This window comes from Staurois parvus, unplaced genomic scaffold, assembly GCF_062004578.1.
Source record: "Staurois parvus isolate SC_StPar_1 unplaced genomic scaffold, SC_StPar_1.0 ptg000350l, whole genome shotgun sequence".
In the NCBI taxonomy this organism is placed as follows: domain Eukaryota; kingdom Metazoa; phylum Chordata; class Amphibia; order Anura; family Ranidae; genus Staurois; species Staurois parvus.
The window spans coordinates 4,918,394-4,935,000 of NW_028318146.1; the positions used below are offsets into that span (position 1 = coordinate 4,918,394).

General features: G+C 43.7%; 1 protein-coding gene across 1 annotated transcript in view; it reads right to left on the reverse strand.

Moving 5' to 3' along the window:
• FBXO3 (F-box protein 3) overlaps positions 1–16,607 on the reverse strand; it is a 40,141-nt gene that overhangs the window by 14,452 nt on the left and 9,082 nt on the right. Inside the window, exons 2-6 of the mRNA XM_089684613.1 lie at positions 11,045–11,134; positions 5,698–5,855; positions 3,795–3,909; positions 2,548–2,752; positions 443–488 (exon numbers count right to left, since the gene is read on the reverse strand). Coding sequence (XP_089540739.1) covers positions 443–488; positions 2,548–2,752; positions 3,795–3,909; positions 5,698–5,855; positions 11,045–11,134 — 614 coding nt within the window. The remainder of the gene's footprint in view (positions 1–442; positions 489–2,547; positions 2,753–3,794; positions 3,910–5,697; positions 5,856–11,044; positions 11,135–16,607) is intronic.

Consider the following 16,607-nt stretch of genomic DNA (forward strand, 5'->3'; position numbering starts at 1 on the left):
GCATGACCGTGCAATTGCCAGTTAAAGTAACGCAGCGCCGTATCGCAAAAAAGGCCTGATCAGGAAGGGAGGTAAATCCTCTGGAGGGCAAGTGGTTAAAATAATGGTTGGGGGGGGGGGGGCTTTGGGTTAGCAAAGGAGCTGCACAGTAGAAATAGGAGACATGGCTGTTTTACTGAAACTTTGGACCAAGCTGTCCAATAAGGGAACAACACCAGTTACAACCCTCATGACCCTATCCCAGTGGCAGGAGGACAAACATTCATAAGTATCTTGCTGAAAGAAATTAGAATCCGACTGCTGGCTATTACAAAAGGATTGTGAGGCACTCTTCAAATAAGTATAGAACTGAAATACACATTGGCCAAGTCTGGTCTTAAAAGCACCCGTTGTACAATTTAAAGTACCCCTCTAAATTAGAACCAGAAACATCATATCTCACCCGTGATGAACATGTCCAGGGCAGCTGGATTATGTGCCGTCTGGTCCTAAAATACAGAACACAAGAACTTACACTTCAGATTCAATGACATTTGACCACATTCATTTTTTTTACTTGGTTGTCCCTTGCACATTTGAACTGTATTTGCAGATTGAGCATTAGTATAATTGACTATTTCACTTGACAATGACTTATAAATCAACCATATACTTCTCATATCAGCTGAGGACTCTAGTGGCAACATAACTTCAGAACACACAACTCTTCCCTAAACACTACAGCCATGACAAAAATAAAATGATGGCATCATTCCCCCAATACAGTCTCCATAATGTAGACAAATAACAGCTGGGGAAACAACATAGGAAAATCTCACCCCTCCATAGAAAACTTGTTTGCATTTTATATTCACATCAGTCCCTGTGGAACCCTCAAGGGGCGTACAATCTAAGGTTCCTAACTCACATTCATACATACACATACTAGGGACAATTTAGACAGGATCCAATTAACCGGCCAGCATGTCTTTGGAGTGTGGGAGGAAACCAGAGTACCCAGAGGAAACCCACGAAGGCAAAGGGAGAACATGCAAACTCCAGGCAGGTGGTGCCGTGGTTGGAATTCAAACCAATGACCCTAGTACTGCCAGGCAGAAGTGCTACCCATTTGGCCACTGTGCTGCCTGGTTTGAGTACTACCATATGCCTGTGAAGAGAAACTTGATTAACCCTGTTCTAGGTCTCAAGTTTTTTTTTTTAGTAACAGTTTTTCTACTTTTTGATTATGTCCCCTGCCTCATCAATCAAGTCATTACTTACCTGATATCAAATGGATAGTCTATTTTAAACAACCATTTTTGGTAGATAAGAAAGACTATAGGGAATCCAATCCCTCAAAAAGCCCCTGATCTTTTTATACCACCTACTGTGTTAAATTGGTCACTTATTGCAGCACCAAATCCAGGGTCCTTGGTCATAAGAGCACTAATGGTCAATTAATGTGTCTGCTAAAATACAATTTCTAAGTGATAATGGCACTCAGGTGACACCCCATCATACTGTGATCATCATGCGCACAAACTTAGACTGAAGGAGCAGGGTCTTCCAGAGGGTATGAGTCTGCTTTAAATCACCTAAACCTTTACAAACCCATAGGGTCTCTGGCGACCTAACTTAATACCCTTACGCCCAAAACTGGCATTAGGCGAGGCAAAAATGTCCAGTTGGTAGAACTTAAGAGAACGTGTGAACAGAAAACCAGGCAGTCTTAAAATCTTGGAAACAGTTGCCTGGTGCAGAAAAAACCAAGAGGCTCTTACAGACCAAGTGAAGTGAGCTTCAACAGGAGGGGATCCCAAGTCTGGAGACCATAAACCTAAACAAATGGTGCATCCGAGCCACCTAAAGATGGTGGAACAAGAAGCCAGACCATGAAGTCCTGAGAAACAGTCCACCCCTGAAGTATAGGGGAGAAAAAAAAACAGTGTTGCCTGATGGGAGAACATGGGTTTGGTTAAGTAAAAGTTCTATTTTTTATGTACCCTATATGTAAATGAGCACTTAAACCCTGAAGTGCGGGAGCCTCCACAATGCAAAGGAGGATTTTTACTTTCCCCAGAGATGGGCTTTACATCTAAATCTTTTAAGGTTTCCTCAATGGATAAGAAAAACTGAAAGATCACTTGAATAAGTTGACCCTTTACTGTGGGAGCAATAAAGAGAAATACATTTTTGCAGTTTTCCCATGGACTGTAAATGTGAGTGTAGTGACACACTACCTTCTTGTGCTAAATGCTTTCAAACACTCCATGTTCTAGATTGATGGGTTCACCACAGTTGAAGGAATTATTGGGTATTACCATCTGCATTTACAGCACATATTGCTCAAGTCTAAAATAACCCACAGCAAGCACATTAACATACGAAGTAAAAAAGTCCATAATCGCAAGTGCTGATGTAACCTAAATGCAGAAGGTACTGTAAAACTAACAAAATGGCAATGGAACTGCCAGCAATGGTCTTCAGAAACTATTATACGTTAATTCACGTTACCTCTCTAACCTCCAATAATATATTTGCATTCAAATCATGCAAAATGATCCTTACCGGACACTGATAGAAGATTTCATTGCGATTTCGTCCTTCCGCATCTGCCAGTGCCAAGTACTGGCTGAGACCAGTGTGGATACAGAAGGTGATAGGCAAGCACTGGTTGAGCCCTGTCCTGCGCTGAAATCCGCCTGCTGCCGTGTCAATGTCCAGTAAGTCCTCCGACCGGTAATGATTTGACAGAGCCATGCTGCCCATTAGCCTAGAAAAGAAACATGGAACATGGCGTGAGCAACAAAAAAACAACCAGCACAGGTTAGAGAACATTTCTTGTGTAATATATTAGTCGATGAACTGCTCAAGAAATCCAGGACACATCGAACAAGCTAAAATCCAAAAGTGCACTCAATCTCTCCTTAACGCAGAGTTTCACCTAAAAATAAATAAATAAATAAAAGCAGCTACAAAAACTGTAGCTGATGACTTAAAATACAGCAACTTTACCTGTCCCTCGGTCCAGCAGTGTCCTCACCACCGCTTGTTTCACCGGCCATCTTCTCTCCCTGGTGCCGGCATCTTCAGTGTGGGCACCCGGCTGTGACAGCTTGCGGCTTCACAGCCAGGTGCCCACTGCGCATGCGCGAGGAGTGCTGCACTTTGTGAATGGCCCAGTAATCATCTTGGACCTGTCATGTGTCCCAGAAGACTATGGGGAGGGAGGAGGACAATATCCACTTCTGATCGCCTAGGCGATTACAGCAGATGTGGGAGCGGGTGCCAATCCTTAATGGGGAGCAGGGGACAAAACATTAAAGCGGAACTTCCCCTTTTGGGTGGAGCTCCGCTTTAATTGCAGGTACTATATATTTTGTCTGCGTGGTACTACAGCCGCTAATCACTTCAATCTGTATGGGCAAGGCTGCAGTAACCTCAGAAGAAGGTAAAGCTGGAACATGCTGCATTATTGCAGTACTGGCTTCATAGCCAATCTGAACATGGCAGGGTGTAAAAGCTAGAGTCGGCATAGCAAGAGTAGTTACCCACCACAAGGTCCCTACCACAGATCCAACTTTTGCCTTTCTCCGGTTAAAGACCCTTTAACTACCTACCTTGAAGACACAAGTGGGCTTGGAAAAAAAAAAAAAAAAAAGGATTGCCCTGGCACAGCCATAAATAAGTAAAGCATTCTCAAATGCCATGCATACCAACATTAGGTGAAGCTTTTTGCCTTCTTCCTGATTAATTCAAAAGCACTTGATGCTCTATCAGGAAACTGCTGTCAAGACTTGGTCTCCATTACTCACCCAGGCACCACAAGCTTCTGTCCATTGTGAATTCGCAGCGAGCAGCGATAATCATCAGGAAGTTTACAGCCCACCCTTTCTTCAACTGCATCAAGATCTTCCTCCTGAACCCCAGCTGCCAAAGCATCGCAAGAAGGTCAACAAAAGAAAAGATAAATTACAAATCAATTCATCAGATATTTGCATTAAGGTGACAGTTGCCCAAGAGAATAGAAATGTTGGTTTAGGCTCCTGAGACTCAATTCTCACCCTCTCTATGCTCCAGCATTGCCCTCCAAGTTCACATCTGTGGTCCAGAAGTGGTTATCTTCTGGGCCAAATGGAACTCACTTCCTCTGATCACAGAGCATCAAATACATGCCTATTGGGGGTGCTTCATCAAGCTGCCTTGAAATAGCAGAATGCTTCAGAGAACTAGACCACAGGATTACGTGGCGCTGTTCTCTGCAGAATTCAGGACTCTTTCACCGAGACAGAAAAGAAGAAAGAAGATACCCCATGTATCAAGTTAACTGTGCTGTAAGCTGCCTAAAGACTTAAACCTATTCCTGTGAACTCGGGGTACCAATGACCTGCACCTTGTGAGTGCGTTACCAAGCTGCCCTGGACACAAAGTGCAATGCTCCAAAGAAGTGCTGCATTTTGTGTTCATTCTTTGTAGCATTTAGAATTGCACATCGCAAGAGGATAGAATATGAGGCAAAGAAGTTTCCGTGTAGTACCACGAAAGGAAGAAAAAAAAAAAAAAAGGGACAAAACCCTTAAAGTGGCGCAGGCTGCCCTCATTCCATCTAGTCCCCCAAAGCCCTTTCTCAAAGGTGAAGACATCATCAAGTACATTGCAGGACCAAAAGTCAACTCAAAGCATCTGAGGGAAGAGGAAGGAACAAGATAATTATTTGTTAATTCTAGGGGTAATGCTTAACACTTGCACTGAAGAAATAAATTCCTCCCCTGGCGCCAACCATGGGGCACTAGTCCTCCCCTGGCGCCCAATTCCTCCCCTGGCGCCAACCATGGGGAACTATTCCTCCCCTGGCGCCAACCATGGGGAACTATTCCTCCCAACGCCAACCATGGGGCACTATTCCTACCCTGATGCCAACCAAGGGGCACTATTCCTACCCTGACGCCAACCAAGGGGCACTATTCCTACCCTGACGCCAACCAAGGGGCACTATTCCTACCCTGACGCCAACCAAGGGGCACTATTCCTACCCTGACGCCAACCAAGGGGCACTATTCCTACCCTGACGCCAACCAAGGGGCACTATTCCTACCCTGATGCCAACCAAGGGGCACTATTCCTACCCTGACGCCAACCATGAGGTGTTTTTAACAACTTCCACTGACTAAAGCTGCTAGGTCATTTTTCTCTTTACTTCCACTAACCATCAAACCTGAGGTATCATTTACTCCCCCCTGACTGAAAGGGAAATTTTTTATGCCTACCACCTCACCTAATGTTTAAAGGACAGTAAACCTTTGTTTGAAAAGTTTGATGACCTCTTGGTGTAAAACATGGAATCTGTTCTAGACAAAATCCCTATTTGTCACTTATTGTTTAGATAGGAGTCCTTTATGAAGAACCCTCCACCATACCTGCTATAGAATATTATAAAGAATGTTAATAGAAGGAGTTGAACCACACAAACATCAGCAGGGACACCCAAACCTCCCACGTGAACAGCAGCAGAGTCGGGAAATATGGCAGGGAGATCTTGCTGTGAACTCTATGCTAAGCATACAAAATTCAGCCCACCTGGCTCTACCTATAGCTAAAACCAAGAATCCTCTACAAAAAATAAATAAAACATTCCTGTCACTTAGTTATATATTATTGTAATTGATAGTTGCACTCCATTCTCCTGTTATCCATCTCTTGTACAGCTTGGAGGTATACCTTTTAGAGAGCCGATCATCCGTGGGCAGTTTTCACTCAGATATTCCTTGAGTGATTCCCAGGCAGCCTTCAGCTTGGCATAGTGATGTATATAGCGCCCCATATCCAAGTAATACGCCATAAATGTTGCCTTCCAGCTTCTGTTCTTTTTCTTGTCACTTGAACGAGAAAATATTAAAGTAGAAATATAAGAAAAAACAGAAATTAACCACTTTCCGTCTGCCCTGTAGAAGATGTACTGCTACAGGGCCGACGTTCTATGCAAAATCACGTATAGAACCGTGATTTTGCATTTCCATCACAGGGGGTGGGACAAAAAAAACAAAAAACAAACTATAGGCAGGTTGTATTCAAGTCTTTTGATAAATCACCTTTAGTACAACCAGCCTGCCCATAGATGGATCCAATTTTTCGATCTGTCCATGGCCGGCTTAAGGCTAGGTGCACACCTATGCAGTTTGCATTCGATCCATTTCCGCAGTGCGTTTTGTATTACGGTTTTTGCGGGCTTTTTTTTTTTAATATTTATTTTTCTGAAAAACACAGCAAAAATGCACTACCGTATTTTCCGGCGTATAAGACGACTGGGCGTATAAGACGACCCCCTACTTTTCCTGTTAAAATATAACATGAGCTATACTCGCCGTATAAGACTACCCCTCTTCCAACGCACACCAAATAAAAATGAAAAAACATCAGATTTGATTTCAATATGGTATGCTATTTCAGTATGGTATTCCAATGATGGGGTGCTATTCCTCCCACTGACACCAATGATGGAGAGCTATTCCTCCCACTGACACTAATGATGGGACACTACTCCTCCCACTGACACCAATGATGGGACACTACTCCTCCCACTGACACCAATGATGAGGCACTACGCCTCCCACTGACACCAATGATGAGGCACTACGCCTCCCACTGACACCAATGATGAGGCACTACTCCTCCCACTGACACCAATGATGGGGCACTACTCCTCCCACTGACACCAATGATGGGGCACTACTCCTCCCACTGACACCAATGATGGGGCACTACTCCTCCCACTGACACCAATGATGGGGCACTACTCCTCCCACTGACACCAATGATGGGGCACTACTCCTCCCACTGACACCAATGATGGGGCACTACTCCTCCCACTGACACCAATGATGGGGCACTATTTCATCCACTGACACCAATGATGGGGCACTATTCCTCCCACTGATACCAATGATGGGACACTATTCCTCCCACTGACACAAATGATGGTGCCCCATCATTAGTGTCAGTGTGTGAGGAATAGTGCCCCATCATTAGTCAGTGGGAGGAATAGTGCCCCATCATTAGTCAGTGCGAGGAATAGTGCCCCATCATTAGTCAGTGGGAGGAATAGTGCCCCATCATTGGTGTCAGTGGGAAGAATCGTCCCCCAACACAGGAAATCATGTTAAATGGACTATAGTGTGTTTCTGAAAAATGCTGTGGAAAATGCTTAGGTGTGAACCTAGGGTAAGGGAGGGTTATAACTCATCAAGTTTTTTTGCCATGTAACCCATTGGGGAGACTGCCCTTCACTTCCTGTCCCAACAGGAAGGAAAGGAACCAGCAAACACAAATGCTCCTGCGCTTGGGGATGGACTCGATGCTACAACCACATTAAGAACGTCCTGGAACATGCACAGATTGCTGCCCTCAATAGACCGGGGAAATCCAAATATACTGAATGAGGAAAGAACAATGAGAGGGCGCACAGGCCTAGTGCATTACCATAAAAAATGTTTAATAAGAAATAAAATAGGTGTTGTGCTCACAAAGGACAATAAAGTCAAGGCACGTCATAAAAGAACAGCTGGGTCAACACCGCGCTGAGTAACAGTCCGCAATAGGGAGTGTAGACATCCAATAGGCTGACGCGTTTCGAGGACTTGCCTCTTCCTCAGAGCCAGTGGCTCGGAGGACAGCCCATTGGATGTCTACACTCCCTATTGCGGACTGTTACTCAGCGCGGTGTTGACCCAGCTGTTCTTTTATGACGTGCCTTGACTTTATTGTTGTTTGTGAGTACAACACCTACTTTATTTCTTATTAAACATTTTTTATGGAAATGCACTAGGCCTGTGCGCCCTCTGTTTGTTCTTTCCTCATTCACGAAGGAAAGGAAACCCCTCCGAAGTGAGGGAATCCCTGGTGGTCATCGGAACTAGTGTCCTCATTTGAAGATTTTCCCAAAAGTTCCATTCAGATGATCACTCAAAATTTGGTATTTTCTCTCTCTTTCGGTGAGAACAGTCACCAGGACAATTAAGAAGGATGAATCAGACAGCAATAATCCCTCTCCACTGAAAATGTGTTTTCAATTATACTTGCTTTGTGCAGCAATGGCCATTCCATTTGGTAAAGAAGTTTACTTTGACTTTAAGTAGTTCATTTGAGCCAAGCTGGCCCAAACATATTTCCATGCAAGAACGGTCTTGGCACTGTCACAGACTACAGTAGCATTAGTTACATACAGTAAATGCAGCTTGTGTCCCGCTAAGCCACATGCAGTAACAGGAGTGGGGGGGGTAACCAGCCGATGCAAAAACCATCATCATCTGCACTCATGTCAAGACTTCTTCGCAGCATCAAACAGTTTTCTTATTCAATGTATTTTTTAAAAGTAAAGTTCCAGCTTTCAGTTTACTTTAAATAGTTTGTTTGGGCAAACTTGGCTCAAACTATTTCCATTACACACACCGGGGTTGATTTACTAAAGGCAAAAAGACTGAATTCTGAAAGTGCAGTTGCTCCAGAGCTTTGTAAATGAGGTAAAGCTCTGCGGACTTCCATTATCCAATCATGTGCAAGCAAAATGCTTTTTTTTTTGTTTTTTTCTTCCTTGTATGTGTTTGGGTATTCTTGGTAAAGTGAAGCTTTATGTCTTTTACTAAGCTGTAGAGCAACTGCACTTGCAAAGTCCCATTTGTCTTTAGTAAATCAACCCCATTGATGCAGCTGCTGTGTGGGCTGCAATGTACCAATCTTGTCTCCAAATATCACCAAAACCATCCTCTCCGCTCCTCACACGACCTCCTGCTCTCTAGCTCCCTTGTCTCCTCCTCCCATGCTCGTCTCCAGAGCCTCCCCCATCCTCTGGAACTCTCTACCCCAATCTATCAGACTATTGCCTACTCTGCCCACTTTTAGGCGATCTCTGAAAACCCATCTCTTCTGGGAAGCCTATCCTGCCTTCAGCTAATAATGGAATCTTCTACTCTTCCTACCAGTCCATCCCCCACAGTTACTACCTTTTGTACCACTAGCCCCTCCCTCTTAGATTGTAAGCTCCAAGGAGCAGGGTCCGCCTAACCCTCTTGTATTGAGCTGTATTGTTGCTGTATCGTCTCCCTTTATATTGTAATTAAATTTGCATAGCAGAGCCATACAAAGCAATGTGCTTACAGTGAAACACAGCCCAAGTAGTGAAACAACACACAGTTAATCCTTTGATTTCCTCATGTTAAGCCCTTCCTGCCCAGTGCCATTAGTACAGTGTCAGTGGCTTTTATTAGCATTGATCACTGTATTGGTGTCACTGGGGATGTCAGTGACACCAAGTCAGTTCCCTCCCCCAGTGTCAGAATGCCAGCTGCAGTCCCGCTATAAGTTGCTGATCGCCTACATTGCTAGTAAAAAAAAAAAAAAAAAAAAATTAAAATCCAGTATATATACCGCCATTTGTAAACGCTATAACTGGGGCAGCACAGTGGCTAAATGGTTAGCACTTCTGCCTGGCAGTACTAGGGTCCTTGGTTCGAATCCCAGCCACGGCACCACCTGCCTGGAGTTTGCATGTTCTCCCTATGCCTGCGTGGGTTTCCTCCTGGTACTCCGGTTTCCTCCCACACTCCAAAGACATGCTGGTAGGTTAATTGGCCCCTGTCTAAATTGGCCCTAATATGTGTATGTATGAATGTGAGTTAGGGACCTTAGATTGTACGCCCCTTGAGGGTTAGGGCCTGATATGAATGTACAATATATATGTAAAGCGCTGCGTAAACTGACAGTGCTATACAAGTACCTGAAATAAAATAAAAAACTCAAAAACCAATTAATTTACATGTATTGGGATTTTTTCCTCAAAGACATGGAGCAGAATACATTTTGGCCTAAAATTTATGCCGAAAATTGATTTTAAATTTTTTTTTACTGGACATGTTTAATAGTAAAAAGTAAAAAAATGTGCTTTTTTCTCAAAATTGTCGGTCATTTTGTTTATAGCACAAAAAATTAAAAACCGCACAGGCAATCAAAGAAAGCTCTATTTGTGGGAGAAAAAAGTAAATTTCATTTGGGCGCAGCGTTGCATGACCGTGCAATTGTCAGTTAAAATAATGCAGCGCCGTATCGCAAAAAATAGCCTGGTCAGGAAGAGGAGGGGAAATCCTCCGGAGGGCAATTGGTTAAAATCCAGCAATACAAGAATATCGATTTCCACTAATTCATAGTAGCAAACATTTTGGAGCTCCTTTTCAAGTTCAGAGTAGATATTCCTAGAACCTCTTTAGAACTAAAAGACATGATTGGTTACTTGTCCTATTTCCTTCACAGCATTGCGTAGATTACAAAGATGCTCAAAATTGCATGTTCTCCCTGTGCCTGCGAGGGTTTCCTCCGGGTACTCCGGTTTCCTCACACACGCCAAAGACATGCTGGTAGATTAATTGGCTCCTGTCCAAATTGGCCCTAGTATTATTATTATACAGTATTTATAAAGCGCCAATGGTTCGCTCAGCGCTGTACATTACAAAGGGGGACAGAACATGTGACAGAACAACAATACAATGCAAAACATGAGGGGATCGAGGGCCCTGCTCTTTGGAGCTTACAATCTAGGAGGGAGGGGATGGTGGTACAGGAGGAGATAGCTGTGGGGGATGGAGTGGTAGAAAGAGTGGAGGTCGTCGGTCAAGTTAGCAGGGGGTCGGATAGGCTTCCCTGAAGAGATGGGTTTTCAGGGTGCGCCTAAAGGAGAGAAAAGAGTAGGTGATAGTCTGATGGGTTGGGGCAGGGAGTTCCAGAGGATGGGTGACACCCTGGAGAAGTCCTGGAGGCGGGCATGGGAGGAGGAGACCAGGGAACTAGAGAGAAGGCGGTCTTGTGAGGGGCGGAGTGTGCGTGCTGGGTGGTACTTGGATATTAGGTCAGTATGTGTATGTATGAATGTAAGTTAGGGACCTTAGATTGTACACCCCTTGAGGGTTAGGGACTGATATGAATGTACAATATATATGTAAAGCGCTGCATAAATTGATGGTGCTATATAAGTACCTGAAATAAATACAGTTGTCATTCACAGGACATACAGTATACTTACTCGGACACAAGCCAATACTTCCGGCACGGTCGCTTCCATAGGGGATCATGGTTGGACAGCTGGTTGAGTCTTCGGTTAACAAGACTGCAGCTACAAGAAAGAATCGTACGTAAGTATACAGATTCAGATTATGTCATGTATACACTGGGGAGCAGTTTGTGTCATTTTAATTTGCTACCTACAATCCCACCATCATTGGTTGTTTGGTACATGGATCTCTTCTGTAAGAGGAAATACAGAAAGAGAAAACTAAAAAATGGAAAAGTAAAAGAGGGTGTGCAAGGGAGACCTAAAGATTAGGTAAAATCTCAAAACATTTTCTGAAAGCAGATTCTTTAGAATAAAACGGTGGTAGTTCCAATATTATGTCACGGGGTATTAGCACAATGGTTTACGAATCGTTTATTGTCAGTAAAAAAAAACAAAACACACTATTGTTTTTATTTTAAGGTACACAAAATGCAACATATTACCCAATCTTTTTATGTAAAATACGAGGTTATACCGAGTAAATGGACACCCAACATAGGCTGCACAGTGGCTAAATGGTTAGCCCTTCCGCCTGGCAGTACTCGGGTCGTTGGTTCGAATCCCAGCCATGGCACCACCTGCCTGGAGTTTACATGTTCTCCCTGTGCCTGCATGGGTTTCCTCCGGGTACTCCAGTTTCCTCCCACATTCCAAAGACATGCTGGTAAGCGAATTGGATCCTGTCTAACTTGTCCCTAGTATGTGTATGTATGAATGTGAGTTAGGGACCTTAGATTGTACACCCCTTGAGGGTTAGGGACTGATGTGAATGTACAATATATATGTAAAGTGCTGTGTAAACTGACGGCGCTATATAAGTACCTGAAATAAATAAATGTCAAGCCTGTCAAATGGTTTGCGCTGTGAAATGACAAACTTTGGTCCCACAAATTTTCCATAGACGCCACTTTATAGGCTATTACAGTTCATCAGTTTAGACTTAACCTGGCTCTAAAGGCTGAAAGTTTACTTTAAATTCATGCATGAAAGTAAAAAACCTTCCGGGTGCAGCCCCCCCTTATACTCACCTGATCCCAATCTTCATCCAGTGATGTGCACGAGAGCAGCGGCTCACCTGACTCTCTCCCTTCTCATTGCCTCAGAGACAGCAGAAGGAGCCCATTGATCAAGCTGCTGTTAATCACAGCCAATAAGGAAATGGGGGGTTTGGGATGAGCCTGGCTCTGTCAATGGACACAAATAGTGAGCCTGGGAGCAAGCACGCGTAAGTGACCCCAAAGCTGACGGCTTGCTATGGGGGCACTCAACAGGGGGCCAGGAGCACAGGCGGGGAACCTGAGCAGAGAAGGATAGGGGCTGCTCTGTACAAAACCATTGCATACAACAGGCGAGTTTAACACTTTTATTATAATTTTTTTTTTAAAAACTACCTTTAGTATCACTAACGCTTTCGCAGCCAGGTCTGTGCATCATATGGACCTGACGGGGGAGGGGGGGCTGGGTTTATACACGATCCCAATGGCTGCAGGCACTGGGATTGTGTATAAAATGGGCAGGCGGGTCAGGTAGAAGCAGTCGGGCGGCTGCGCTGACACCCCATCGCTTCCACAGCCCTCGGTAACAAGACACCCCACACACGTGCACTCCGTCATGAACAGGGGCCCCCCTTGCCCATCTGTGAACCCGGGGAGCACCATGGCAGGTGCCAGTGGATTGAGGCTGTAATTAGAGCAAAAGGAGGTTCACCAAAATACTGACGCAAGGGGGTGTCCTTTTTCCAACTCAGTGATTCCATTTATGAATTTTTAATTTTTTTCTGACCTGTTGGTGTTATAACTTTTACTTGGATGTTATACATTGCAAATACAGCTGGATAAAACAAAAACTGTGTCCGTCTTCAATTTAGGCTGCAAAGCAACAAAAATGTGATTTTAAAGGGGGTGATCCTTTTCTTTTTGTCTGCTGACTTTGCCGCTAAGGTGGAGCAGTTAGTGGGTGGTAGAAATGCTGCTCAACTGCATGTTTTTACTGAACCTCCCCCCTCCCAATTGCGAGTGTAAAAAAGTATATCACCAAAAATGACATTTCTGTTGTCAAGGATGCCTTAACTGACTTATCTCAGTGCAGACGTCTGGGAAAATCAGGAAGCCAATCGCACAAGCAGGACATGACATTTTAGAGGCATTCTGTACACCAGCCTCTCTCAACCAGGGTGCCTTGACGTTTCTTCAGGGGTGCCTTGACGTTTCTTCAGGGGTGCCTTGGCAAAATGTCTACAAATTGCCCAAAACTTGTATACAATCCAGCGGGTGGAACAAGCCTGCCTTTTAGTTACACAAAGCCGCAGGTTTTCATTGTGCACCATTACGACCTTCTAGCCGCCAACCAATGACATCATCAGTTGATAAGGAGGATGTCAGCTTCTTGCACAGCATCCTAGTTTGCCCCTCTCCTGCCACTCTCCATCAGTCCTGGGGTCACATTAGCTCAGTGATGGATAAAAACTGAGGGAGAGGAGAAACACTGGAATACTAGTCAGTACCAGCGTGTAAAAGTGTGTTTACCTCTAACGTTGGGTGTCCTACATGTGTGGATGTTGCTGTGTTATATAAAACTATTAGAACATTTCAGGGTTCCCTTTTAAAATAATGAACAGTCTTAAGGGACCCCATTTTAGAATGGGGTGTCTCAAGACTGTCAATTTTAACCACTTCCAGACCGGACACTTTTACCCCCTTCCTGACCAGGGCAATTTTCAGCTTTTAGCGCTATCACACTTTGAATGACAATTGCACGGTCATGCAACACTGTACCCAAATGAATTTTTTACCATTTTTTTTAGATAGATAAAGCTTTATTTTGGTGGTATTTATTCACCGCTGGGATTTGTATTTTTTTTGCTATGTAAATGAAATGTCCAAAAATTTTTTAAAAAAGTGTTTTTTTTATAAAATTTTGCAAATAAATAATATTTCATCATAAATCTTAGCCAAAATTTATTCCGTTATTTTTTTAGTAAAAAAAAAAAAATCCAAATTAGTTTATAAGCAAAAATTATAATTTTTAAACATTTTTTTTACATTTTTATTTTATTTTTTTATATTATTATTTTTTTTTTTTTACATACTGTCACCCTAGCAGTACAGTGTCACCATGGTGACACTGTACTACTTGTGGGGGGTGATAAAGATTTTTTTTTTCTTTACACTGATTGCTTTTACACCCATATAGGATGTAAAAGCAATCATTTCTCTTTCTCTCTGTGTGCATTCCTGCACTCATTGAGAAATACAGAGTGAGCTGTGATTGGTCACAGCTTGTCACATGGTACAAGGCTTTTGTGAATAGCCTTGTACCATGTGACCTCTGTGATCATTCACAGATTTCACACATAGTAAGCAATGATGTCAGAAGTGACATCTTGCTTACTACTTTGCATGTGATCACTGATTGGCCAATCAGTGATCACATGATTGGGACCTCGTACAGAGGTCCCGTCCGACGATCGGTGTTTCACTGTGTTCGGAGGACACAGCGGGCACCGGATCACGGTGCTGCGCGCTCCCAGGGAGCGCGCACAAGCAGGGTGCGGGGAGGCCGTTTATAGACGGCCACCCGACCCTGCACTGCCACCGTCCGGCCGTTTATATACAACGGTGCCTCGGGACTGTCCATACTTTTACAGGGTGCCTTGACTGAAAAAAAGGTTGAGAAACACTGCTGTACACAACACAATAGAACACCCCCAGGTAGCCATATTGGTTTGAATTTTACAGAAAAACTACAGAGCTGCAGATTGTAAAAAAAAAATATTTTTAACAACATTAAAGTGTTACTAAACCCACAACAGTAAAATCAGTCTGTATATTCAGTAAAGCATGCTTGTTATACTCACTGTGGAACCTAAGGGGTTAATCCTCTGCATTGTGTAAAAAGGCTGTTTGATCCTGTCTTCTCTGATCCTCCCCTTCTACTGTCCCCAATCTATCTGCTGATAGAACAGAGCCTTAAGGGCAAGCTGCTCATGCTCCGTTTGGTATGAATTGCTAGAGTTTTTTTTTTTTTCTTGAGAGAGTGCATGTGATCAGCACAGGGCCAATCAGTGCTGTCCAGACAGAGGGTTAGAGGTGCTGCAGCATCATAAAACAATCAGGGAAGAATGAAAACTCCTCCTACAAGCTTTAACCAATGCTCCTCTGGACACTGACAGAAGTCACCAGACTGCTATATCCTGCTGATGAGAAAAGGTATTTAGCAATTTATTAAAATATTTGCATTTCCGTGTTGTGTGTATTGTGGGAGAGAACAAATATAGTGGAGCTTACAATCCTTAGATTGTAAGCTCCACAAGAAAGGCCTTCATATTCCTTCTGTACTGAAACGTATTGTAATATCTCCCTTATATTGTAAAGCGCTGCGCAAACTGCTGGCGCTATATAAATCCTGTATAATAATAATAAATGCAGGGTCCGGGGTTTAGTAACATATGCTACAATTGTACATACTATACTGTTTAACATTTTATTTGCATTTTTTTCCCCATGAAAATGGAGTTACCCTTTAATGCTGCTAAACTCTGCAGAAGGACTTATCTTACATAGGAGGTTAGTGAGAGTTTATACAAGTTTGTGTCTTTTGTTTTATGCAACAAAACAGCTGCCAGGACCTACGCAGCCCCAAGCCAATTTATTTTATGGAAGAGTCAAAACCTCAAGACAACCAATCACAGCTGCTGCAGACTGGCACGGGGCCAACACACATAGGGCTTGGGAACTTTGTACCAGACAGTACTGGGGAGTCTGGATGGTGACGTATGAAGAAGCCAAGGATAGGGCTGGGACAGAACTGGTTTACTTTTACAAGGATCTGTCCCTGCGAGATAACAAGCCTGGATGTGCCTCTGTGATGATAATCAGTTGCATGTTATCTGCCTGCACCACACCGACTCTACGCATGCAAACATCACAAAAACAGACCTATAGAACAACTCACAGCCATGCCCATCACAAGACAATGAAAACAGCCTTGTTACCTAAGGGGGCAGTTCACACCTGTGTTGTTTTTAACCGCTTCCCGACCGTCCTACAGCAGATATACTGCTACAGGGCAGCAGGGGTGTGCAAAATCACGTATGTATAAGTGATTCTGAATTTCTAGGTAGGGGGCGTGCGCACGCCCTACCTCAGCTGCCGTTCGTGGCCGTCAAGCACTGGGTCCCGGCCGGTGATTACGCGCCGGCGCCCGGTGATTCACAAGCATCTCCTACGGGGAAGAGAAACCGTTTGACAGGGAGGAGAACTCTTTGGTTTACAGTCTCCAGCACCGCACTCAGGGACTAGCAGGGAGGAGAGAGTACTTGCAGTGTAATCAGCACTGATTGGCTGCTCATCAGGAAAGGGGGGGGGGCAGGGCTTATACTTTATCCCTTTTACTGTCAGAAACTTTTTTGTGTTTTTTTACGCACATTTAAAAAAAAATCATTTTAGGCCTTAAGATTACATAAAACCCCCAAACACTATATATTTTCTGAAATAAGAGACCCAAGAGAATAAAAGTGGTAGTTCCAATTTAG